This window comes from Lampetra planeri, chromosome 60, assembly GCF_965212315.1.
Source record: "Lampetra planeri chromosome 60, kcLamPlan1.2.h2, whole genome shotgun sequence".
Lineage (NCBI taxonomy): Eukaryota > Metazoa > Chordata > Hyperoartia > Petromyzontiformes > Petromyzontidae > Lampetra > Lampetra planeri.
The window spans coordinates 696,868-721,162 of NC_136166.1; the positions used below are offsets into that span (position 1 = coordinate 696,868).

Sequence of the window (24,295 nt, forward strand, 5' to 3'; positions counted from 1 at the left end):
CATAGACTCACGGAGGCAAGCAAGGAATGGAAGAGAATGGGGATGGCTGTGCCCAGCAGCGGGGTGTTACCGGCTGGCAACAACAGCGATAGTAACAACAGCGATAGCAACAACAGCGATAACAGCGATAATAAACACACGTGCATAGTGACAATTATGTTTAGAATCTCTGGCATGTGTTTGGGTTCGCCACACGCGGCACATTCCGCCCGTCACCTGAATTGCTGCCTCGCAGCAGCAGCAGCAGCCCCAGCACGTGTGTGCCCGTGGAAAAAAATATTGGTTTTAATGGATTCTTATCTGCACGGCAGAGCCGGGTAGCGGTTTCACCTCTGTAACCACCAGACAGGGCTTACAGGAAAAGTCGAAAAAAATTAGCCCAGCAGTGGAACAATTTGGTTGAGAATTTATACATTATATACCTCTATATATATGCATACACACACGCACGCGCACATAGGTGCGTGTGCCGCCAGTTCACGCGTTTTCATCACTCCCGTTGCAGGGGCCTCTGGGCGACGCGGCCCTGGGACCCTCGCTGGACGTTTTGGCAGCGGACAAAGCGGTCCAGGGGGGGAGGCAGCGATGGGTTTGTTGCTATGGGGACCGCAGCTGCTGCTCGTCTACCTGAACATCCAAGCAGGTACCGTCCCATGACAACCGAGCGAGAGAATCCCGGTTGTTTGCGTCGACCCCCGATGGACATCCTGACTCCCGCCGCGGGAACGTGGAGTTTTCACCGCTGTGTCAAGGACCGCCGATGGAGATGAGTGCTAGCCCCCACCCCCCGTGACGCCGTTCGAGAAACGAGTGCACACCGTCTGTGTGCCTGTCCCATGCTCCAAGTGTGCCAGTTGAAAAATGGTTCCTGATTACGGAGTTCGTTCGGTGTTTTGCAACAAATGGAAGGCGCTGCTGCTGCTGCTTCTGCCTGCTGTGTTTCATGCACAGCGTGGAGTCATTTCACAGGAGCATGGCAATGTCCCTGTATCTAATTCCTCATTGAGTGATTTGCGAGTGATTTGGTTTTTAATTGAGGCAATGCGCGGGCCCGTTGCATCACGTCGTGACACGCGCACACCGTCAACATAAACTAAACCAGTTGTAAAAAGCAGGTGATTGAAAGATGGGGAACGAACCCGCTTCCTCATGCGGGTGATTTTTTTAATGTGGCAAACTCAATTGAGTTTACACTCGCGGCAAACGTAACCCCTGCCAGCAGAGTCGTGTTCAGTTGCAGTCCAGGTTCTATGGTGGCCTAGAATTCCTAAAATAATGACTCACAATGTACCTGAAAATGACTCGTGGGATTACACACAGCAGCTCCGCTGCCCTTTTACTGCAGAACCTTGTCAGGGACTTCCACTGTACTCGGTGAGGCTTTTCTGAGCAAACTAACGGAATCGTAACGATAATGAATTAAAGTGTCATGGCAACGTCACAACCCCGTTGACGCGTATCGCCGCGTTCTCCTCGGCTGTTCTCCGTGCCCTAGGAGCGACCGCCCTGGGTCCTCTGACTCTGAGCACCAGGGGGGCCGTGCGGAAGGTGGGAGAGGACCTAAACGTGATCTGCAAAGTGGCCAACGAAGATCGCAGGGTCAGCCTGGAGTGGACGCTGAATAAGGTGACAACGTCTCGGCACCGGTACTCGGGCTAACGGTTACATCGGTTAACGGGTTTTCGGGTAACGTTTCGCCTCTCATTTGACTTCACGTTAACATTTAGATTCCCGCTACGTTACGCACGCGGGCGCCAATTTCGGCCAATCCGAGCGCTTGCTAAGTGGGCTGAGCCATGCACTCAGCCAATCAGCGATGCCCATTTATGAGCGTTTAGACCTTGACGAGCTTTGTTTACATTACGTATTCTTTTGATTTAAAGCTTTCGTGACTGCAGGGATTCATATTCTTGGTTCTTTCGGTAAAGTCACGTAGAAGAGAAATAATAAAATAATACAAATATAAAACTAAAAAAATTCTCACGACGTTTCGACTGCAACACAAGCAATCATCATCAGGTGTGAAATCCACAGCAAGAAAATTCATTGGATTTCACACCTGATGATGATTGCTTGTGTTGCAGTAGAAACGTCGTGAGAATTGTATTTTATTATGTTTTATTTATATTATTTTATTATTTCCCTTCTACGTGACTTTACCGAAAGAACCAAGACTATATTACGTGTTCTGTTTTGGCAGTGGAAACCGCTCTCTTGCAGACTTAGTGATTTTTACTAATTTTTTCAACTCATAAGTGAACTTGATTAGCAGTCATTTTGGTTGACAGTAGTTTTCGTGGAACGGATTAAAAGCATTCTCTCGGAGACTACTCTACTCTTGAAGTCATTGCTGCACTTTACAGAGAGCCAGTGCACGGGGGAAAGGAAGAGGAACGATGAAGTCGCACGATTTAGACATGGGGTAAAACCCCGGGCGACTGAGTTGGGAGCAATGTGATCGAATTGTGTGAAAGTGCTGGATGGACCATTGCGTCGCAAGATCCTGTGAGGTGGCGGTGGCTTGGGGAGGCCTTTGTCCAACAGTGGATTGACCGCAGCTGATGATGACCACTTTCTGTACAGAATCATCAATCTTTATTTAGATTGGAGGAGGAATCCGATGAGCTATGAAGCTCTTTCTCACAGAAATCCAGTAGGAGTGGGTCAGCGAGTTACGATAGAATAAAAACCGATAGAAGTGTAAAATAGAGAAATGGTGAGTCAGGGTGAATAAATAAAGGTATATAAGGGCTAATTGCGTAAGTACATTAACTCCTACCGATTCTTCAACAAGCAGTGAATGCAAGCTTGCGCAAGGCAGCATCTTGCAATGTGACGCTGCGATGAATAACTTCAGTAAGCAGGGCGTCACGCTCGAGCTTAGCCAAGTACCCGCCGTGGTCTGCGAGGGGTATTGGACCTCCACACGTGGTTTATTAACACGTAGCCGGCTTTCGCGACCAATATCGCCCATAATAGATGCGTGTTTTGGTTAGATGACGTAAATATAAATGTGTCATTAAGTCCGCCAACACCCGCCACAGCCAATTAGTAAGGTTATGTCACGTGAACAAAACGTGTCAATTCGTCACTAGTTCAGCACTAACCGATGTTGTGGAGAATATAAACCCACAACATTTACAATTCGAGCACTCTGACGTGTCTGGCCTCATCAGTCGACAGGGGGCACTGTGGGGGTTTGTCTACGACCTCGGGCAGAGTAACGCATCCGATGTGGTACAGCTCTGAGTCTGCCGCTGCTGGACGAGGAAGTCCTGACGCTACGCACGTCGTGTAAATCTGCTTGACCATACTTCACCACACTGGTAATTCTGTTTACGTATCGTGTATGCAATTGTATTGTAATTGCATTTGTATTGGGCAATTGTTTATTGAGGAGAGCATCACTGGCTCTCATGAGGTCGTCGTGAAGTATATGTTGAGGTCAATACCGGCCACATTGTGCGGTGGGTTTTTAGCAATGGGAGGACAAACGAGGGCGGCAGAATGTAGAAGCTGCACGCGGCAAGGCACCCCGAGTCGGGAGTCGAACCCAGGCGCTTGTTGGTGTGTCGACACGAACGTCGCCGCTGCACCACCACCACCTTGCCGCCATTCTGTAGTTACGTTGCAGGGAATGGCCGATAATGTCCTTTCTCTCTCTCTCTGTCTCTCTCAGCTTCCTCTGAACAAAACCACGGAGTACTCGCACCGCTCCGCTGGCCAGTTCCTCCTCGAGCGGACGCTCGCCCTGGGTCCCCTGCGGGTCGAGGACTCGGGAGAGTACTCGTGCCAGGCGGTGTCCATGACGGCCTCCCTCAACGAGTCCCTTTGGCTTCGCGTGGTCGGTGAGATTTTCTTGCCAGCGCTGGCCGCGCCGAACTCGAGGGCGGCGCCCTACCCGGTGGGAAGCGCCGTACCCGGTGGGAAGCGCCGTACCCGGTGGGAAGCGCCGTACCCGGTGGGAAGCGCCGTACCCGGTGGGAAGCGCCGTACCCGGTGGGAAGCGCCCTACCCGGTGGGAAGCACCGTACCCGGTGGGAAGCGCCGTACCCGGTGGGAAGCGCCGTACCCGGTGGGAAGCGCCCTACCCGGTGGGAAGCGCCGTACCCGGTGGGAAGCGCCGTACCCGGTGGGAAGCGCCCTACCCGGTGGGAAGCGCCCTACCCGGTGGGAAGCGCCGTACCCGGTGGGAAGCGCCCTACCCGGTGGGAAGCGCCGTACCCGGTGGGAAGCGCCGTACCCGGTGGCAAGCGCCGTACCCGGTGGGAAGCGCCGTACCCGGTGGGAAGCGCCGTACCCGGTGGGAAGCGCCGTACCCGGTGGGAAGCGCCGTACCCGGTGGGAAGCGCCGTACCCGGTGGGAAGCGCCCTACCCGGTGGGAAGCGCCCTACCCGGTGGGAAGCGCCCTACCCGGTGGGAAGCGACGTTGGGGGGGGGGGGTGGACGTGGCCCTGCATTGGCGCCTTTTCCCGCTTGTTCCGGAGTTTCATCGTTCGAATCAGGCAGTCACCCTCGGTGAACATTGCCGCGCGTATTCACCATCAACGTGTTTGCGTCTGCTTTACAGCTGGCGCTAACGACCCCCCTGACGTCATTTAAACGAAACTCTAACAAACACTGTTTATTTTACCAGGTAGGGCCCGAATGAGCTGCACAGATCTGTATAGCTCAAATTTATAGCAGCCAAATGCTCTAAACACGTGACATTGATTCTAAATGTAAAGGTAAAACCGAAGGACTCGGAGAAAACTCAACACGACCACGGGGAGAGAGAACATGCAAACTCCAAATATGCAGGCGTCAGGATTGAACCCACGACCTCCTGCATAGCAGGCGAGGGAGTTAACATCTCCTAGCCACCGCAGCGCCCTTTAAAATGTGTAGGGCGTTGTGTGCCGGCGTCAGGGTCCAAATTTGCATGGGTGGAAAAAGCCCGATTTTTCCAGCGGCAGGCATCGGGTTTTTTCTTTAATACAATTAAACCCGATTTCGGGGAATTAAAACCTGGTTTAATGAATACGAAACTCTGATAGGCTTAGGCTGCTTCCTCGTCGGTGCTGCTATTGTACTCGGGGCCATCGGGCACGGGGTAGTCGTAGAATGCGGCGGGCAGGTTGGTCTTGATGAACACAAGCTTCTCCACAATCGTGGGCGCCAGTGAGTTCCTAAGCTTGGAATGGATGAAGCCCATCGTTGAGAAGTTGGCGAAGTGCGGTTCTGAAATTAGAACCAATTACACCGGATTTTTCACAATCTCAGATGATCGGGTTTAATATAAAAATTACAATTAAACTCGATTGTAAAAAACCCAACTGTGCCACCCTTGCAAATTTGTCACTCGATTAGGGATTTACAAATTAGAGAGGTGGGGCCTTCCCCTACATTTTATCATGGATTTATATATTTTTTACTGTAGTTATTAGTCATGGATAATGTATAAACGTGCAGTATTTACATCGTTTAATTGTAGTATGTAGTGTATAATGTCCTGTATATAATATTTGACATTGAAATCGAGCATTGCTACTTTTTTTGTCACGCACACAAGGCCGATCGCCGGACTGATTACAGCCAGATAATATTGAAAGCCGGATAATCTCACACCAGATAATTGATCGTCAACTGTATTACCCATGAGAAACGCTGCCCTGATGTCGATGCGACCATCCATCTCCACCTCCTCTCTCTCTTTGGGCGCGCGTGCGCTCAGAGAAAGGTTACGTGGCGCTCAGCGTGGAAGGGCCCTGGGAGCTGCAGCTGAGCGAAGGGGAGACGCTCCAGATGAAGGTCGCCATCGACTCCTACCCTCGCGAGACCCAACGCCAGTGGCTGCGCAATGGCACGGTGATGCTCGACCACGGCCCCGGGGATTTGTGCAACAATGAAACCAGGTGCTGCTGCGCCATCCCACAGACGGGTCGAGGCACGTCTGTGCCAGAGGGTTTTGGTGTTTATGGATTTGCTGAGCGCAGGGCCCCAAAGACCCAAAATGTCAAGTGTATGATTGTTGAACTTCGTTCCCCTGTACGTAGCCGACCGTGCTAATCTGGAGGATGACCGGCGACGAAGCAGCTCCGTCAAAAGTTGTAATAGGCAAGAGGGTAACACGTTTCTTGGGTTGGGCAAAGCTTGTTGTTGTTACAAGAGCTGGGAAAGAGATGTAAACCATCTATTTGTTTAACCAGGTAAGGCACCACTGAGCCATAAAGCACTGTTTTTCATAAGCAACCTGGCCACAAATGATAGCTCAACAAAGTGGCTTATCGTCATCATCATGTGGACATTTATAGCAGCAAATACTGTAAACGCACATGGATTCTAAATATGGATGGAAAAAGACCCGGAAAACGCCAAATATACAACAGGCGTCAGGATCGAACCCACGGCCTTCTGTAATCCAGGCGAGGTAGTGAACGTCTCTCAGCCACCGCGGCGTGGAGTGAGGGTCGTCTCCTCGCGGCGTGCCCACTGACATTGCGCGCATTGGCTACCACCGCCTTGGCTACCACCGCCTTGGCTACCACCGCCTTGACTACCACCGCCTTGACTACCACCGCCTTGACTACCACCGCCTTGGCTACCACCGCCTTGGCTACCACCGCCTTGGCTACCACCGCCTTGACTACCACCGCCTTGACTACCACCGCCTTGGCTACCACCGCCTTGGCTACCACCGCCTTGACTACCACCGCCTTGACTACCACCGCCTTGACTACCACCAGGCCCACCCACTGGTTCTGCTGGGCCCTGAGCCCGACTCAGAAGTCTTGGGTACATATTCTTAGGTTTTTTCGGTCAAGTCACGTAGGTAAAACATTAAAATTAATAAAAGTAAAATAAAATAAAAAATCACGACGTTTCGGAGGCAACACAAGCCTCCGTCTTCAGGTGGAACCGTCACAGCCACGACATCTGTATCAAGTAAAATGTAGAAGTCTTGGGTAGTCTGCGCATGAGGGCTCGGCTCTGGCTTGGCGCAGCAAGAAGGCGAGTGGGAAAACTCACCCGTACCATTCTGGCCCCATTCTAACTCGGCTCGGATTTGCTCATGAAAAAGTGTTATGAGTGACTAACGATTTGATTGGTTCATTCACGTGTAGTGTGTAGCTGCAGGTGTGATGATTGTTTAATTAATTCACCGATTCTCTAATTTATTGATATGTGTAGCTACCATGTGATGGTCGTGTAATTAATTGATTCATGTGTGTAGCTGCACGGCTGATGGTTACAAATGAATTGACTGATGAATGCGTGGAGCAGCAAGGGTGATGGTCATGTAATTAACTGACTGTCTAATTCGCCAATGTGTTGTAGCGACACGTGTGATGGGAGAGTCATTCACCGAGTGTCACCGGAGGATGGAGGTATCTACACGTTCGTCGCGAGGAACGAAGACAACGAGACGTCTGTGGACTTCTTTGTTCACGTTAATGGCAAGGAACAACACAACCCTCTCTGCGATGGCTCCCACCACGGTTGCCGTTCCTCAAGAACGTCGCTCGTTCATGCCTCCACCCGCGTTGAGGGCTCTTGCCATCCACATTTTTCAACGACCACCACACTACAGGTCACGACAAACACAGATTCCCCCGTATAGCCTGTAACAGACTGTTGGGGCAAGTGCTGTTAGCGAGCACCTACGAAGGCCAGAAAGGCACACGAGGGGGTGGGTGGCCAGCACCACGCCCGACCACCTTTGTCACCCAAGTGGCGATGTTTACACACCGCACCAGTACTCATTTGAGGCTGAATCGACCTAGGGGTGACCCAGAAGCAGTTCAAATAATCGTCACTGGTGTTGGCCGTGAGCGGGAATCGAACTCGGGCCATTGGGTTCGTAGCGCAGCGCGCTCACCGCTACACGACAACACACTCATTCACCCTTTCACTCGCCGCACTGCGGGTCGCAACAATCCTTCTTGCGCACGACAACACTTTGGAATTCCCTGGAGGGCTGTGCCCGCTGATGGTGAAATCATATTCGAGGCATTCAATCAAAATCTTGAAGTTTAAAGTGTCGAAGGTAGCAGGCATAGAACTGCTGTCGAGAGAGGAGAGGATGTCTTAACAAGTGCAGCCGCGGTCGAGCGAGCTGCGCAGTAGACAGACTGCAGGCGACAGAAACTGGAAGCTAAAGTGAACCACACTTTGATTCTGACAAGGGCGGAGTGCTACAAAGAGGTTGGAGATGGTTGATGAGTCAGCGATGGGGCGGGGGTGGTCGTTTGCAGGGTTTTGGGGGTCACTTTGCCCAATTTAAGCGAAGGACGGAAAGCACCGAACTGAAAAGAGGCGTTCACAACGTGGGAATTCATCAGTGCAATGATTGGAGGCGCTGGCTGGTAGGGAATCCAGATGCGACGTTTGTGACCGTGAGAGTTTAAGATTAGTTCAGCACCTATTGTAGTTTAAGGGGTGAGAGGGAGAAGTCGTAGAGTGAGTGGCATGATAAGGAATAGACGGGGTTGATTATGACCCTCTAAAAGAGATGCCCTGATGGTGAAGAGATGCTGGTAAATGTAAAAAAAATGTATACATGGGTCTTTATGTAAATATAAATCTATGGGTCTCCATGTGAATCTGCGGTTCTCTTTGTAAATCTTTGGGTCTCTATTTATATCTTTGGGTCTCTTAAAAGTCCTTTCCTCCCCTTTCCCAGGGAGCGGCTTGGAGAGACCGGTTGTGATCCAGAGCGTCTTCAAACTGTCTGGCAAGGGGAACAATTTTGTCGAGGTGACGCTCACCCTCTCGGTGTTCCTCGTCTTCCTCATCTCCCTCTTCATCGTCTTCCTCTACAAACACAACCAGGTGCGACGCCGGAGATTGGTCACCGAGAGTAAAACACCACCAGGTGCGTTAGTGGAGATCGGTACTGAAATCAGAACACGAGCTCCAATTGACATCGTGATAATCATCGCGTCGTGAAATGCAAGCAGGTTAATGACATCACCCATGACGGCAATCCCGCACTGGAAGCAGTGAGGGTTGGTGGACCACACAGATGTCCACCAGGCTCCACCCTTCCCATGGGTGTTGTTGAGGTGCCCGTACCCTGGCACTCCAGAAGAAAGCAGCACAGCAAGTGCGACTAATCTCCACATATTCCATCTGCTGGGATAGTGTCGCACCCGTGGACATTTCCCAGGTCCTCCTACACGTATGATCACTCATCATTTAAAATACCGAAGGTCAAGTACAATAATGGGAAAGCAGCCAAGGGATGGCACTGAATGCATCTTCCGAGGAGACGGAGCTATGAAGTGAGTTTGTGTGTAGGCGCAGGATTGATTGTGTTATCCCAGGATCGTGAGAGATGGTGACAGTTTGGGGTAGGCTTTCGTCCTGCAGTGGATTGACCATGGCCGAGGGCAGCAACGATGATGATGATAATCGCATTGTGAATTGACATTGCAGAAGCCTCACTACGAGATTCGGTGGAAGATCATCAGCAGTGTGAACGCTGAAACCAACGAGTACATCTACATCGACCCGTCCACCCTGCCCTACGAGCCCGTGCGCTGGGAGCTCGACCCCAGCCTCCTCACTCTGGGTGAGCCCGTCGCCAGCGGTGCAAGCGGACGAGAGAACCAGGTTACAAAGAGGCCCATAGACTTACACAGAGACTCGTAAACTTACATAGAGATCTAGAGACTTACACAGAGACATATACTTACATAGAGACCTTATACAGCCTTATATAGATTCAGACTTGCATATAGAGCCATGTAGGCTTACAGACTTAAAGACATAGGCTGACACAGACTTGTACAGATCCATAAATATATACTCACATACATATGCATCATTAGACCATGTATGTATATATAGATACAAAGACAGAGTGTATTTTATATTAGACTTAGGAGGCAACGCATTTTATTAAGTTCCAACACACGGGGCAACGTCCCCTTAACAGAATAACAACGTCGGGTGGTGACCACCTGGCTAACGACACTAGTTACTAGACTAGTTACTAGACTAGTTACTACACTAGTTACTACACTACTACACTAGTTACTACACTAGTTACCACGTAACTGTTGCTATGGACCCGGGACTACAACATCTGCCCGGGTACACGTGCTCGTAGAACAGAGATCGCAGACGAAGGGTTCTTTCCCGGGATGAACAACAACCCCGCGGTCCCTCTCGAGACCCTGCTGATATTCTCTGTGGGCGTGACCGGCTCCGCCCTTGGCCACGCCCACCTTCTAGCACCCTCGGGAAGGATCTGGGTCCCAATCACGTGACCCCCGCTAGCCCCCTCTGGGGGCCCCTCTGTCCACTTAACCGGTCACGTGCCCTCCCGGGTCAACCAGAGTGTCATGGCCTCACACGACCCGATCCATCGGTCGGCACCCACACACCCTGTCCCGTAGGGTCAGCACGGCACCAACAGCCTGGTGCCATCCAGCGCTATGGTCCAGCGCACACCGTGCCCCTCCAGGGCTGGTACTACACCCACAGCATGGCGACATCCAGCGATGTCACATTAGTCAAAGTTCATGTGTATATATGTATCGTGTTAAGTTGTGGGGAGAGCGGTAGAGTCGCGGTTAGTGCGCTGCGCTACGAACCTGGCGACCCGAGTTCGATTCCCGCTCACGGACAACACCAGTGACCATTATCTGAACCGGTCATGGGTTTCCCCTAGGTCGACTTAGCTTCAAATAGGTACCTGATGTGGCATGTAAATATCACCACTGGGAAGACAAAGGCGGTTGGGCGTGGTGCTGGCCACCCACCTTATCGTGTGCCGTGCCGGCTTTCATAAGTGATACTCGCTTACAGCACTTACCCCATTAGTCTGTTAAGGCAGCACGGGGATCTTCGTATTTAGTATGAAGCGTGCGTGTATATCCGTGAGTGTATTTGTGCGTAGCGCTACGAATCCGGTGACCAGCTGATTCCCGCTCACAGCTAACAACGGTGGTGAATAACTGAATCTGTCTTGGGCCTCCTATAGGTCGACTCAGCCTTTACACGAGTACCTGGGTGCAGTGTGTAAACATAAGAAAGAGTGAGACAAAGGCGGTCGGGGCGTCGGTTGCTAGGCACACCGCCCATCCCGGTTGTGTGCCATGCAGAGGCGCGACTCGCTCCCAGCACGTGTTGTGTACGGCTACACGACGGGCCATGTCTGTGCCTTGTGCAGGGAAGACGATCGGCTGTGGCGAGTTTGGGAAGGTGGTGGAGGCCGAGGCCCACGGGATCCCGCACCAGGGCTCCGTGACCCGCGTGGCCGTCAAGATGCTCAAGCGTGGGTTCCCCTTGACCACCACTTGCATCTCCACGTAATTTACATGGCGCCTTCGCTTTACAAACAATTAACAACGGTACTACAACATGTCCCCGTGTCGTCTTGCCTGCGCAGCCAGGGCACACCATGCGCACAAGGAGGCGCTGATGTCGGAGCTGAAGATCATGAGTCACCTGGGACGCCACCTCAACATCGTCAACCTGCTGGGAGCGTGCACGCGTGAAGGTGCTGACGGGGGGTGACGGGAGTGGATGTTTTTCCCAGGTTGTTGGTAGCCTGGCATAAGCACCTGGCGAGTAGCCACATTCAGGGTGGAATGTTTACACCTGATGTGGTGAGCCGGATGGAAAACAAATTTTCGGGTCGCCTAGCCAGAGAGAAATTTAAGCCCAGCGACGGTGATGATGATATGATATGATGGTGATAAAACTGACTGTTGTGCTCACAGTGATGATGTTGATAGTGATGATGGTTGTGGTTATGAAGATGATAATTATGGTGATGATGATGATGATGATCATAATACTCATGATCATTACTACTATCCTCACCTCCACTATGGTGATGATGACAACGACGATGCTGATTTTAAATGTCTCATTACAGATCCCATTCTGGTTATTACGGAGTACTGCAATTACGGAGATTTGCTGAATTATTTACGGAGAAAGTGGCATATTCTGAACAGTACTGGAAACAACGACGACGCCACCAATTATCAAAACCTGACCATCGCCAGAAGGTTTGCATCTAGCCTGTATGTACGTGTGTGGGTGTGTGTTGAACTTCTTTCGCACTGTACGTAGCCAACCGTGCCAATCGTAGGTGCAGGGGAAGAACTCAACGCAAAAAGCAGCAGTGTTATAAGAAGTTGATCATTGGTTCTTTACCCTTCTATCTGGCAACAAAACTGACTCCTTGTAAAAAGGTGTCAGTTTTGTTGCCAGATAGAAGGGTAAAGAACCAATTATCATATTTTTACTGGCAAATGAGGTTCCCATAGTGTTAAAAAAATTAACTTTCAATCGAGACGATTTAAAAGTGCACAGCTCCAGTGGCTTCCTATCAGAAGAGCGTTCCAGACGGCTGCAGAAGCGCATCCGCAAGCGCATCGCGATGTGGTGACCGTCTTTGTTCGATGACCAGCCAGAAGCCACTGCTGTTGCAAAAATGACCGGAGTCCGCATGATAGCCTAGCACCAACCGTGACAATACACATATTCGCATGTGTATGGAGCTTGCTTAAATGCCTCGGCAACTTTTTAAAGGACCTTGCTCCAGATCTCGTCTCAAACATTGAGAAAGGGCATCCCCAGTGGCAACTGTCCCCGTGCGGCATAGCGAATCAGCACCTGCCTGTTAGGCTAACAGCAGGGGGAGATGGTCGCTATGTGCAATGTAATTGTGTAATACCAATTGAGTATTTTATGAATTTGCGGTGTAATGTTTAGAATTTGGTACATTTGGAGCATGACACTGGTACATCATGGCCTACCCTTTTCAAATGATAACAGAGTATCATTAACATCCATCGTGAAGCAGATGGCATGCAATATCGATTAAGGTTAGGGTTATCCGTCACATGATCCCATCCCTAACTCAATGTTTATTAGGGTTAGGGTTATCTTTAGCAGCATGATCCCATCCCTAACGCAATGTCTATTAGGGTTAGGGTTATCCCTCGCAGCATGATCCCATCCCTTACCCTAACCCAATGTCTATTAGGGTTATCCCCAGCAGCATGATCTCATCCCTAACCCTAACCCAATATATATTCACTGCAAACTTCTGGAACAAGTTGGCGAATAGTCCTCATTGCTTTGGTCAATTCACCCGTGCCCGGTGATGTGAGATGAGAGGCGACAGGAGATGAAAACAATTCCCTTTTGTGGATTCAATTAAAAAAGTCGAACATTTCCATTATAATGAATTTACAAAATGAAGGTGAATGGCTGCTGCCCACAGCGATGTAATGGCTCACGCTTGCAAATCCGGAGGTCGCCAGTTCGATTCCACGTCCGGGCGTGGAAGTGGTATGAATAGGTACAATCACAGTGGTTCGGTGGGTTGCATGTGGTGGGGTAGAGTGTGGGTAACTGCCACATCTTTGTGGCGCTTTGAGATCCTTGATGAAAAGCGCTATATAAATGTAATTATTATCTTCTTACAAAACTTCTGCTGGCCTGTGTAGAATAATAAACGCGAGGTGGCACAGGTGGGGAGCGTGGGTAGCTCGCATGCTCAGCCACCGCACGCCCAAGCAGCTTCTGTTTAACCAAATAGAGAGGCCTATATTCGCGTGGCACGGCCTGGAGAAGAGATGGACTGATGCAGTACAGGAGGATACGGAGCTGAGTGGACTTGCCGAAGACTGGTACCACTGGTGTCAAGATCGGCCTCTATGGAGGAGGCTCGTGAAGGATGCTATTGGGCATCAACAAAGGAGGGCAGCGGAGCGATGCTCACAACAACGAGCAGAGCGCAGGATGGATAAAACGCAGCAAGTTAGCATAGTAGGGGGCAAAGGTGGTGCATCTGCCAGTCATCTCAATCAGTCAACCCATGGCACCCCAGGGCTCTGTCCCGTGACCTTCCGCCAGCGGCGAGCCTTCCACACACGCTACACGATGGCTACAGAGTGCACCTAGCTTGGCACAAGCGCTGCGGATGACGTCGCCACCACTTGACGGTGACGAGTGATGTACCGTTGTGGTTTGTAGAATGGAATCGACCCAGGTTGTGGTTGGAATTGAAGAATACAGTCTCAAGGCGGCGCTTATGAATCAAGCGCAGCGAGGATTTCTTCATGGGCACAAAGGTATCGGCGGTACTTTGCATGCACACACTCCCTCCCCGCACCTCCGTGGAGCACGGTTGGCTATGTACGGTGCGAAACAAGTTCAACATACATCATGAGGCCTCCTTTGCCAGTACCCAAATATACTAATAGAGTTTTTCTCCTTTTTTTCTGGAAACAAAACTGCCACCTGTTGCAAGGAATCATGTTAACATTAACCACAACACCATATGAGACTAGGCTCTAAGAAAAGCTGTCTCTGGTGTGGACCAATCAATTTCAAGGACATTGCATAAATTATCAGAGTATCGTTTTTTGTTTGCATTTGACTGCAAGTATTGTGGTTAATGTAAACATGATTCCTTGCAAAAGGTGTCAGTTTTGTTGCCAGAAAAAAAGGGGGAAAAGCGCTATTAGTATAAGTTCAACATACAGTACATACATCTTGTGTAATGCATAAGTCACCTTGAATAGCCCCACCTACACATAAGGTCTATCAATCTTTAGACCCATTGGGCCTTCCAGACTGATTTTGACCCGGCAACTTTTATTCACGAATGGCAAACTCTGGATTGGTTTCACCCCTTCTGTGGAATCATCATCTGAATGAGGTGTACTCAACACATACTGTTGGGTTTCTGCCAGATGTTATTGGTAGGTGCCCTCTCACCGCACTGTGGGGCCATGACAGTCACACAGTAATTTGTAACACTACACCAAATGTGGGCAGGTAGTGGCCTAAATAAAATGACAGTTAATATCGATTATCCGGTGCGCGATTATCCGGTGCGCGATTATCCGGCTGCTGCTTCCAAAATAATCCGGCGGTCCCGGGCTGATCCGGGGAAGCCAGTCTGGTGATCGGCACCGTGTGTGACGAAAAAAGTAGCTACGCTTGATTTCAGTGTTAAATATTACATATGGTACATTACACACACTACATACAACTTAAACGATGACAATACTGCACGTATATACATCACCCTATGCAGAGTCTTCGAGATTGGAGTGGTAAGTATTGTTCAGTAAATAATTATATTTTGCAGTAGGATATTTATTTTTGTGTAATTTGTATGTTTATTTATACCAATTTCATATAGTAAACTAATTTAAAACACAAAAAAATATTCACAACATTTAAAAACATACTATGCAAGAATGTGCAAAAATTTGCTATTTAAATGACCACATAGTGATTGTTAAAAAATTGGGCGCCCCCTTCCCCCCCCCAAAGTCGCCGGATAATCGATGATCTACTATCGATACTCTAGAGTTAGGGCATTTCTGAGTCGTCCGGGCCTCCTTGTGCGCCGCAGGCTGGGACGCGTCGTCGGAAGAGGAGAGAGAAGCGATCGCGAGCGACGACTCCACTCCGTTCGGGGTGGACAACCTCCTGAGCTTCTCGGAGCAGGTCGCGAGCGGTATGGCCTTCCTCGCTCACAAGAACGTGAGTCTTTGAGAGGGGTGACTCAGCAGTCAGCCTCTTTCCTGGGTTAAACGAGTGGTGGGGCGTAATGAAAACACGTGATCAGTTTAACCTGTCTCTGTGTCTCTCTGTATGTGTCTCCATGACTGTCTGTCTCTATCTTTACAGGGCCTTGACCATCTTTAAGAACCTCCGGAAATTCACCTGTGTTTCGATTTGACCACGTGTGACTGCGCGTGTTTAACTGTGTCTCTGTGACTGCGCGTGTTTAACTGTGTCTCTGTGACTGTGCGTGTGTAACTGTGTCTCTGTGACTGTGCGTGTGTAACTGTGTCTGTACGTGACCGTGTCTGTGGTGCACGTCTTCGTTGGCCTTTATGTCTGTGTGGGTGGCGAGTGGTCGCTCGGTGGTTAGCTCACTGCGATACGAACCCAATAGCCGGAGTTCGATTCCCGCTCACGGCCAACACCAGTGACAATTATCTGGGCCTCCCCGAGGTGGACTCAGTTTCAAATGAGTACGTGGTGCAGTGCGTAAACATCACTACAGACAAAGGCGGTCAGGCGTGGTCCTGGCCACCCACCCCCTCGTGTACCATGTCGGCCTTTATAGGTGCTCGCTAATAGCACTTGCCCCTACAGTCTGTTAAGGCTACACGGGGGGGGGATCTTTGTCTTTTTGTCACTGTGTGGGAAAGTATAGCGGGAGTTCGATTCTCGCTCACGGCCAACATTGGTGACAAATATCTGAACTGGTCCCGGCCACACCCTAGATCGACTCGGCCTTAAATTAGTACCTGGTGCGGTGTGCAAACATCTACACTGGGGAGACAAAGGCGGCCGGGCGTGTTGCTGGGCACCCACCCCGTCGTGTGCCGTGGCCGACCTTCACAGGTGCTGCTTGGGAACAGAACTTGCCCCAAGTTTGCTGAAGGCCACACAAGGAATTTTTGTCTTTTTCTAGTGCATCCATCGCGACCTGGCTGCAAGGAATGTGCTCGTAACGCATGGACGCGTCGCCAAGATTTGCGACTTTGGGCTAGCACGGGACGTCCAGACTGACCCCAACTACGTGGTGAAGGGCAATGTGAGTCCTTCACCTTACTTAGCATCATCAGCATCATCAGCAGCATCGCCAATGTCATCACCGTCATCGGTATAGGAAGGCCCATCACTTTAATTGCACTCAATGTAATTTTTTTACTGGTAGGAACCTTCTTCTTGGTTCTTTCGGTAAAGTCACGTAGAAGGGAAGTAATAAAATAATAAAAAAAATAAAACATAATAAAATAAAATAATTCTCACGACGTTTCGGCTACAACGCAAGCAGCCGTCTTCAGGTGAAGAATGAGACACTGCCAAGCTAGGAGCTTATATATAAGCTGGGTTGGAGATGGAACCTCCTGGTTACACCAGCCCACAGGGGATTATTGTGTCCGTCGTGCAGGGAGGGGCTGGGTGGGGAGGGTGGGGCTGGGTGGGGGTGGGATGGGTGGGGCTGGGTGGAGAAGGGCTGGTCACCCCGTGGTGCCCTTATAAAACTCAACGTTTAACCTACTCACGCCGGCTTGTGCCCGCCCTCACAGTCGGGCATATTTGCGGAATACACCACGCCGCCGTTGACCCTGGCCATTGACCGAGCAACCCGACGTTCCTACCAGCTCCCTCCGCAGCAGGAATGTGTTATTTTGCACAGCCCCTAAGAAAACAGAGGGGGGGTGCTGCCACACACGGTGGTGGTGCGATGGCTCCCCCACCCTGGACTTGCAATCCAGAGGGCGGCAATTGGATTAAATCTCCCTGCTCTGCCGACAGTTTAAAATATGGGGCAATTTCACAAATCTCCCCCCCCCCCGTGTGGTACATTATTTAACCCTTCAGGGTAGTGGAGGGCTACATGACGCTAATTGGCCAGATCAATACGTGGCCTCACGCAAAACCTGTATGACGAATCGTGAAGCATCGCCTTGAACGGAATTTACTGAACGTTATTGTTGTTGTGCTTGTGGCCATGCGGTCATGTCCATCAGGTGCCTCTGCCTGTGAAGTGGATGTCTCCAGAAAGCATGTTCCATGGGCTCTACACGGTGCAGAGCGACGTGTGGTCATACGGCGTGCTGCTGTGGGAAATCTTCTCTTTTGGTGAGACACTTTCACTTGCCACAAGCATGCGGGGCCCTGAGGACAGAACAGATTGTAGTCTCATCAGATCTCAGGAGCTCAGCTTGCAACGCCCAGCCCTGATGGTAACCCGGGGGTACAAATTAATGTGGAGGGACAAATGTTCACTCGTGACGACCAAGACTACGCCTGGCCTCACCGAGTCCGAAGACTTTTATTTTCAGGAGGGTCCTGCCGAGTTTTTTGCAGGAGTAGGGAGGCGATGTAGCTGCTGTGCAGTGCCGGAGAGTAAGCTCATGTGGCCGGTCCACCCTGTCCCCTCCTCCCGCCGGGACAGGCCGGTCGCAATAGCGAACAGAAACACCCTCCACGTCACAACTCCGCAGTTCAATTTCTCAATCCGGAGGTCAGCTCAAATCTAAATTGTGGGCGCTCCCTTGTACTCTACTGTGTACGTGGGGCTCTGGGTCCAATCCCCTGATCACCATTGCATTCACTTAAATCATAATACACGCTCCTGGCTACCCATAGGAAATCAGAGTGCACAATGATACGTGTGATTTATCACAGGCGAGCTCACACCGGCTACACTTACAGCTTAGGGCCTCGCATTGTGAGGGGGGGGGGCTCTAAATACGAAACAATAGATGCGAGGTTTCGAGTTTTCACATAATTGTTTGAAAAATTAATATTTGTGGGAAAAAAAGACTCTCCAAAGCAGTTATTTCATTTTGATGACAAAAATATACAGGCATCCATAGATGGGGCCTCTTCAGCTTGACAATGGCAGAGGGCCCCAGCAATGCCATCATCCGGATCTGCTGCCGAGTGTCATCCCAATGAAGTAATTTGCAGGTAACTTTTTAGCATTGGGATGCTTGGCCAATACCCAGTTACATTGCGATTGTGTGTTTTTTAGTTATGTGAGCAAACTGGATAACCCATGCAGAACAAAGGCGAGAACGTAGAAAACTCCGCAAAGAAAAGTACCAATCGGATAATGAACCAAGACCCTTCTTGTTGCGAGGGTCAAAGATCACCGCTGTGCCACCCTGCCACCTGAAGCGATAACAGTTCGCTTAGAATTATGATTTGTTTTTATTTGAGTGTGCACATTTACACGCGATGATCTCATCTCAACCATTTGAAAATGGCACCCTCAGTGGCAACTATTCTCTGTGTGGCACACGGTTATTCAGCACCTGACCTGCAAGCGGGCATGATCAGTCTGCTGCTGCGAGGGGACAATGTTTGCTACGAGCAATCCCAATGGAGTGATTCGCAGTGAAGTTTTGTTTTACTTGCTAATTTTGGCCTGTGATGCTGACACACGATGGCTATACTTAATTTTAAATAATGTCTTGGGATCGTTTTTATTTTTGTTGTTGAATTTTATCGAGTAAAGCACGAGCCAGTTGCAGTGCACCACGAGACTCGTCTGATCCGACGACAGGTCATTCGAGTGGTGCATTCACAATGCAAACCGGACCATTTATTATGTGAAGGTGGGAGGCCCGCGGCCCCTCATAAACTGGGGGGGGGAGGGGGGGCGTTGTGACAGGCGTAGAGTTGAGTTGCTGAAATGGATGGGAGGAGGGGGGGGTGTCTTGGGATATGTAACTTCCACACTGAAGCAGACGGAAATGCCTTTCGCGGTTAATGCACACACACGCCACAGTGATAAACCCGGGTGGTGGTTCATGACTGGATTCTAACCACAAATCTCTGCGGCAAGGGGTGATTACGCTGCCGGTGGGCTATGCACAAATCCACATTGTTGTTGTAATTGTATTGCTTGTCAAAATCTGAATCTTTATTTAGACTGGAGATATGTTATGAGCTATGGAAGCAGGGGCAGGTTAGCAACTTTTACAACAATACAAAAAAGGATTAGGAGTGCAAAATAGAGAAAAGGTAAACAAGTCACTAAAAATAGATAAGAATAAATAAAGTTTATAAGCACAAATTGTACAGGTACATGCATTTCTGCGGATTTTTCAACACAATGCAAGCTTGGGCAAGGCAGCAAAACAACAACAATAACAGTCCCAGACCACACCAAGACAACAACACATGGTCCCTCAATAAAATTGCACATTCAAAATTAACAATCGATAACTGGGCGGGTAGAGGTCAACATTATAAATCACACGAGCCATTGTAGTTGTGATCTGCACCACGTCTGTCTTGATAAAGGAGACCTGTGCCTCCTTCTGGGTGTGTGACGTGCCGCTGGGTGTGTGACGTGCATCCTGCTGGGTGTGTGACGTGCGTGGGTGTAGGAGAGGCCCCTTACCCTGGCATGGCAGTCGATGACAAGTTCTACCGCTTGATCTGCGATGGCTACTGCATGCAGCCACCCCCCCGCTGTCCACCGCAAGTGTAAGCCGCCCCCCATACCCCCCACACCAGGTTTTATCCACTGCTGGACTGATGCGTTTCCATTGTCGATGCAGGTGGCTGACGGAGGAGAGTGTGAAGTGTTTGTTGCGTGACATTCTTTGGTTTTAATTGTAGTGATTCAATTAATTGATTGAACAATTGCATAAGGGTGAATTATGTGATATGTGTTATTGGCAATGAGTTGTGCTGGCTGGTTCAGTGTCGATGACACCGCCATTATGAACCCTCTTGGTCTGGAATGTCCGACTTCCAGCCGTACGTGCTGTTGCGACCCACAGACTCCTCACATAGAGACCCACAGACTGCTTCTGTCTCTACGAGATAAACATGACCAGTGTTTCTGCTCTACGTATGGAGATGCGGTGCCATTTAGACGCCGCTGTGTGAATCCATACCGTAGGTATTTTATGCCTTCGTGACCCTCTCCCTACTCACCCCCCTCACCCCCCTCGCCACCTGACTCCCTTCACCCCCCCCTCTGTGACGTCATTAACATCATCGGCACTCATCCAACCATTCTGAGAACGAACGCGCACTGGAAGAGGTGAAAGCGCAGTCGGAGCTTGTGCGCGACTCGCCTTCCTCGCACCCTCACCGCAGCCCCCTCCCCCCCTCGCCCCACAGCCGCAAGGTGATGCACCGCTGCTGGAGCTACGCGCCGTTAGAGCGCCCCACGTTTGAGGCGATCCTCACAGAGCTGAGACCGGCCTCCAACGATGACAAGATCGACAAAGGCGAAGAGGTCGACTGGGAGCCGTCGTCCGTTCCGTCCGAGCGCAGCTCCCTCGCTTGCTAGGACCCCCCTCGCTACGCTGTCCACTCTGGGGGTGAATAGTTTTGTATTATTATTTCAAAGATTACCGTGCTACATTTGTTTATTCAGGGAAGTCTCAAACTTTTGCAGGAGAGTCCTGTCCAGCTTTCACAGAAGGGGGCGATATTGCCACGGTGTGTAATCCCTGTTTAAGTAATTTGCAAGTAATATCTTGTTATTGTTATTTTTTTAAAGCTGAGAACCCTGAGAAAACGTGTGCACAACAGGGCAAGAACATGCAAAGTCTACAAACTCTCACTTACGCAAAGACTAAGATCCCCCCATGTAACAGACTGTTGGGGTAAGTGCTGTTTATGAGTACTTGTGAAGGCCAGCACAGCATACGGGGTTTGTCTCTTCCAGTGCTGATGTTTTCACAATGTACCAAGTACTCATTTTGGCGTTGGCCGTGAGCAGGAATCAAACCGGGATTGCTGGGTTCATAGTGCAGCACGCTGACCGCTGCACTAATGCTCCCCATAAACATCGGCAACATAAACAAACAACAGCTCGTACAAATACAAGAACCCCGCCCCTATAAGGTACATTGTGTTGTTTCGCATTTACGTTGTCGATCAATTAGGGAACTGTTTACTTATAAATATGTTTTGCACATATGCATTTTTAAAACGATTGATCAAATGTTTCAACTAGGAGCGCACGTGCTAAAAATTAACTATTTTGTGTTGTGATACCGTACTATACGCGCATAGCGCATACCACCGAAAAACCCTCCACACGCATTCAGCGTCTGTCTGCCTGCCAGCCCGCCATTTGGTGCATTCGTTGTGCACGTGTTTTGTAGAATTCTAGCGTTAGGTGGTAGTTCAAAAAAGTACAAAGGGCTGCGAGAGATAATGATCAATTTAAAACAAAAATAATTCACCTCTTCAAGGAACTCACCAAAAGATGTTGGAATGAGTGGGCAGGTGATGAGACGTCCCTTTTGCACTGCAGGGAGACCGTGGCACTGCCGTGGATGGATGACAGCTTCTTGCTTGATGATCTCATGGCGCGTGCCGTGTGATATATTGTTTCCGTTGAAATTCTATTTCGTAAGTCGAGAAGTAGACTTAATTTGTCGATTTCGTTTGCACTAAATTTCGTAAATCAAAACACAAAGATTTCCTGCACCACCAATATAGACTGTTGGGCCAAGTGCTGTCATCAAGCACCTAATACAGAAAAGACAGAAAAACACGTGCATTCATGCACAACCACATACAAATACACGCGACCATTGTAAGCACACGCTTTCAACAGAAATCCCAAATGTTATATATTGTGCTTTAATGATTATATTTCATATTAGTGTGTCTTCTCAATGTTACACAGTAAATATAATCTTCAAGGACAACTCTTACAGTCCCATCATCACCACCATCTTTATAATCACCATCATCACCAAATGTATCATCATCCCAACCACATGTATAATCAATCACCATCTGTATCATCACCACCAAAGACAAAGACTCCCCGTATAGCCCAAATAGACTGCTGGGGCAAGTGCTGTTAGCGAGCACCTATGAAGGCCAGCATGGCACACGAGGGGTGGGTGGCCAATACCACGCCCGGCCGCCTTTGTCTCCCCAGTAGTGATGTTTACACACCACACCAGGTACTCATTTGAGGCCGAGTCGACCTAGGGGAGGTCCATGATCGGTTCAGATAGTCGTTTCCTTGCGTTAGGCATGAGCGAGAATTTAACTCGGGTCGCCGGGTTCGTAGCGCAGCGTGCTTAACGCTACACTACCGCTCCCCACCACCTGTATCACCATCATCTTCCAGAGTGAATACATTTCATGTCAATAGCTGGAAATGCTTGTATTTGTAATAAATAAAAAATGTATAAGTAGTTGTCACTGACACTCACCCGCACTAAAACGGTCAGAAAGGACTGAAAGATGAAATATCTTCAGAACCCGACATCCTGAAACTAAACTAATGATTTGTATTTTACCAGGTCAGGCCCACTGAGCTATATCGCATGCTTGTGAGTCCTGATTCCACTTTTGGGGGTCTCAATTCCAACGCCATGGGATTATATATGTCTACACGTGCGTGCATGTGTGTTTGTGTGCACGCGTGTGTGCATATATATTTACGCGATCTAACCCAAAACAAACCTCTATTATGTTGCTATTCAGTTGCATGCAACCAAGTTACGCTAATCGCTCAGGTATGGGGCCGCCTCAAGAAATGCTTGTAATCGATGTATTGATGATGACGATGCGCCATGGTCCCCAGTCTCATTGAACCCGAGACTCACGCAGTTTGTGCACTCCCAGCAGATATTGACAGCGCAACAGGGAGCGCGTCACCAGCATTCATTGAGTAACTCACTTTATTTCGTCTGTCATCTGTTCATTCTTTAATTCATAGGTTAATTAAAGGATGTATTTGTCAATTCATTAATTAGGCACTTCATCCATTTACTCATGTTCATCCATTAATTTAGCAAATAATTGATCGCTTCTCTCAGTCTCCTTCTATGTGTAATGAGTGACTTCTGCGACACGTCATGTAGAGGGTACTTTTATTATTACACGGACACAACACAGGCCAACCTTATCTTCTCACTCCGAGTACACACTTGGATGTTAGCGTCTCTACTGGCTACACACACACGGCCGATCACTCGGCCCGCAGGAGATCTTCCACGTGTTCTGGACGACGGAGAGAGATGACGGCAGCGATGCAGTCCGGTCACAAGACTCCACACACGAACCCCGAGCCCCGGTCCGGCCCTGGCTATATCCTCCCAGGCGTGGCTAAGCTCCTCCTCTGGCCACGCCCTCTCGTGGAACCTTCGAGCAGGTTCCTGGAACGTCTCGGCCAACCCTGCCCATTACCTTTTGCCCCAGGTACCTCTCCCTTTCAGGTTGGATGTTGTCTTTAGCGGTGCCCGTGCTTCCTCTTCCAGCCAGCAGGTGTCATCATGTCATTACACATGCATCAAGTCGTACGTGAAGTCACAGCTCAGTTCCCATTCGTGTTCAGCTATACAGGTTACATCACGGCAGCTCGACACAAAACGATGTAATCAATGGTGACGGAATGATTATTTGGTGCACTGCACGATAAACCCGGCGACCTGAGTTTGATTCCCAGTCAGCCATCCATAGGGGGTGTGGGGCCTGGGGTAAATCTCACTGTGGGCTTCCTGAAGCCTTCAAACTAAACCGGAATTATTACCCATAATAGAGGTGTTTGGGTTATATCGCGTAAATATATGAATGTGTTGTTAAAACCCGCCACCACCTGATACAGCCAACTATTAAGGGTTCTCATGTAAACAGAACTTGCCAATTCGTCACTAGTACAGCACTAACCGGTGTATTGGAGACCCAAGCCACAACATTTACAATCTAGAATATGAGGTTTCACCAGTAATTGCAACTAGCTTCACTGGCAAGGCCCACTGAAGTTATTTTGCAGAAGCAACCTGGCCAGAAATGATAGCTCAA

At 49.6% G+C, this 24,295-nt stretch overlaps 1 protein-coding gene across 1 annotated transcript; it reads left to right on the forward strand.

The window, feature by feature from the left end:
* The first annotated feature begins 471 nt into the window (after nt 1-471).
* On the forward strand, nt 472-22,680 carry LOC144736256 (mast/stem cell growth factor receptor Kit-like). Its single transcript, XM_078618878.1, has 16 exons — nt 472-643; nt 1,496-1,626; nt 3,680-3,848; nt 5,715-5,895; nt 7,319-7,437; nt 8,664-8,812; nt 9,419-9,554; nt 11,160-11,264; nt 11,379-11,489; nt 11,871-12,006; nt 13,985-14,082; nt 15,378-15,508; nt 16,452-16,574; nt 17,518-17,629; nt 19,891-19,990; nt 20,636-22,680. The coding sequence occupies exons 1-16, from the start codon at nt 586-588 to the stop codon at nt 20,805-20,807; spliced, it is 2,031 nt and encodes a 676-aa protein (XP_078475004.1). The 5' UTR covers nt 472-585; the 3' UTR covers nt 20,808-22,680.
* Nucleotides 22,681-24,295: the final 1,615 nt, after the last annotated feature.

What these genes read in the sequence shown, in the direction of transcription:
- LOC144736256 (XM_078618878.1), top strand. Translation starts at nt 586, where the DNA reads ATGGGTTTGTTGCTATGGGGACCGCAGCTGCTGCTCGTCTACCTGAAC. An exon ending in TGGAGTGGACGCTGAATAAG is followed by an intron (nt 1,627 to 3,679) that starts GTGACAACGTCT and finishes TGTCTCTCTCAG; the next exon opens with CTTCCTCTGAACAAAACCAC. An exon ending in GGGAGCGTGCACGCGTGAAG is followed by an intron (nt 11,490 to 11,870) that starts GTGCTGACGGGG and finishes GTCTCATTACAG; the next exon opens with ATCCCATTCTGGTTATTACG.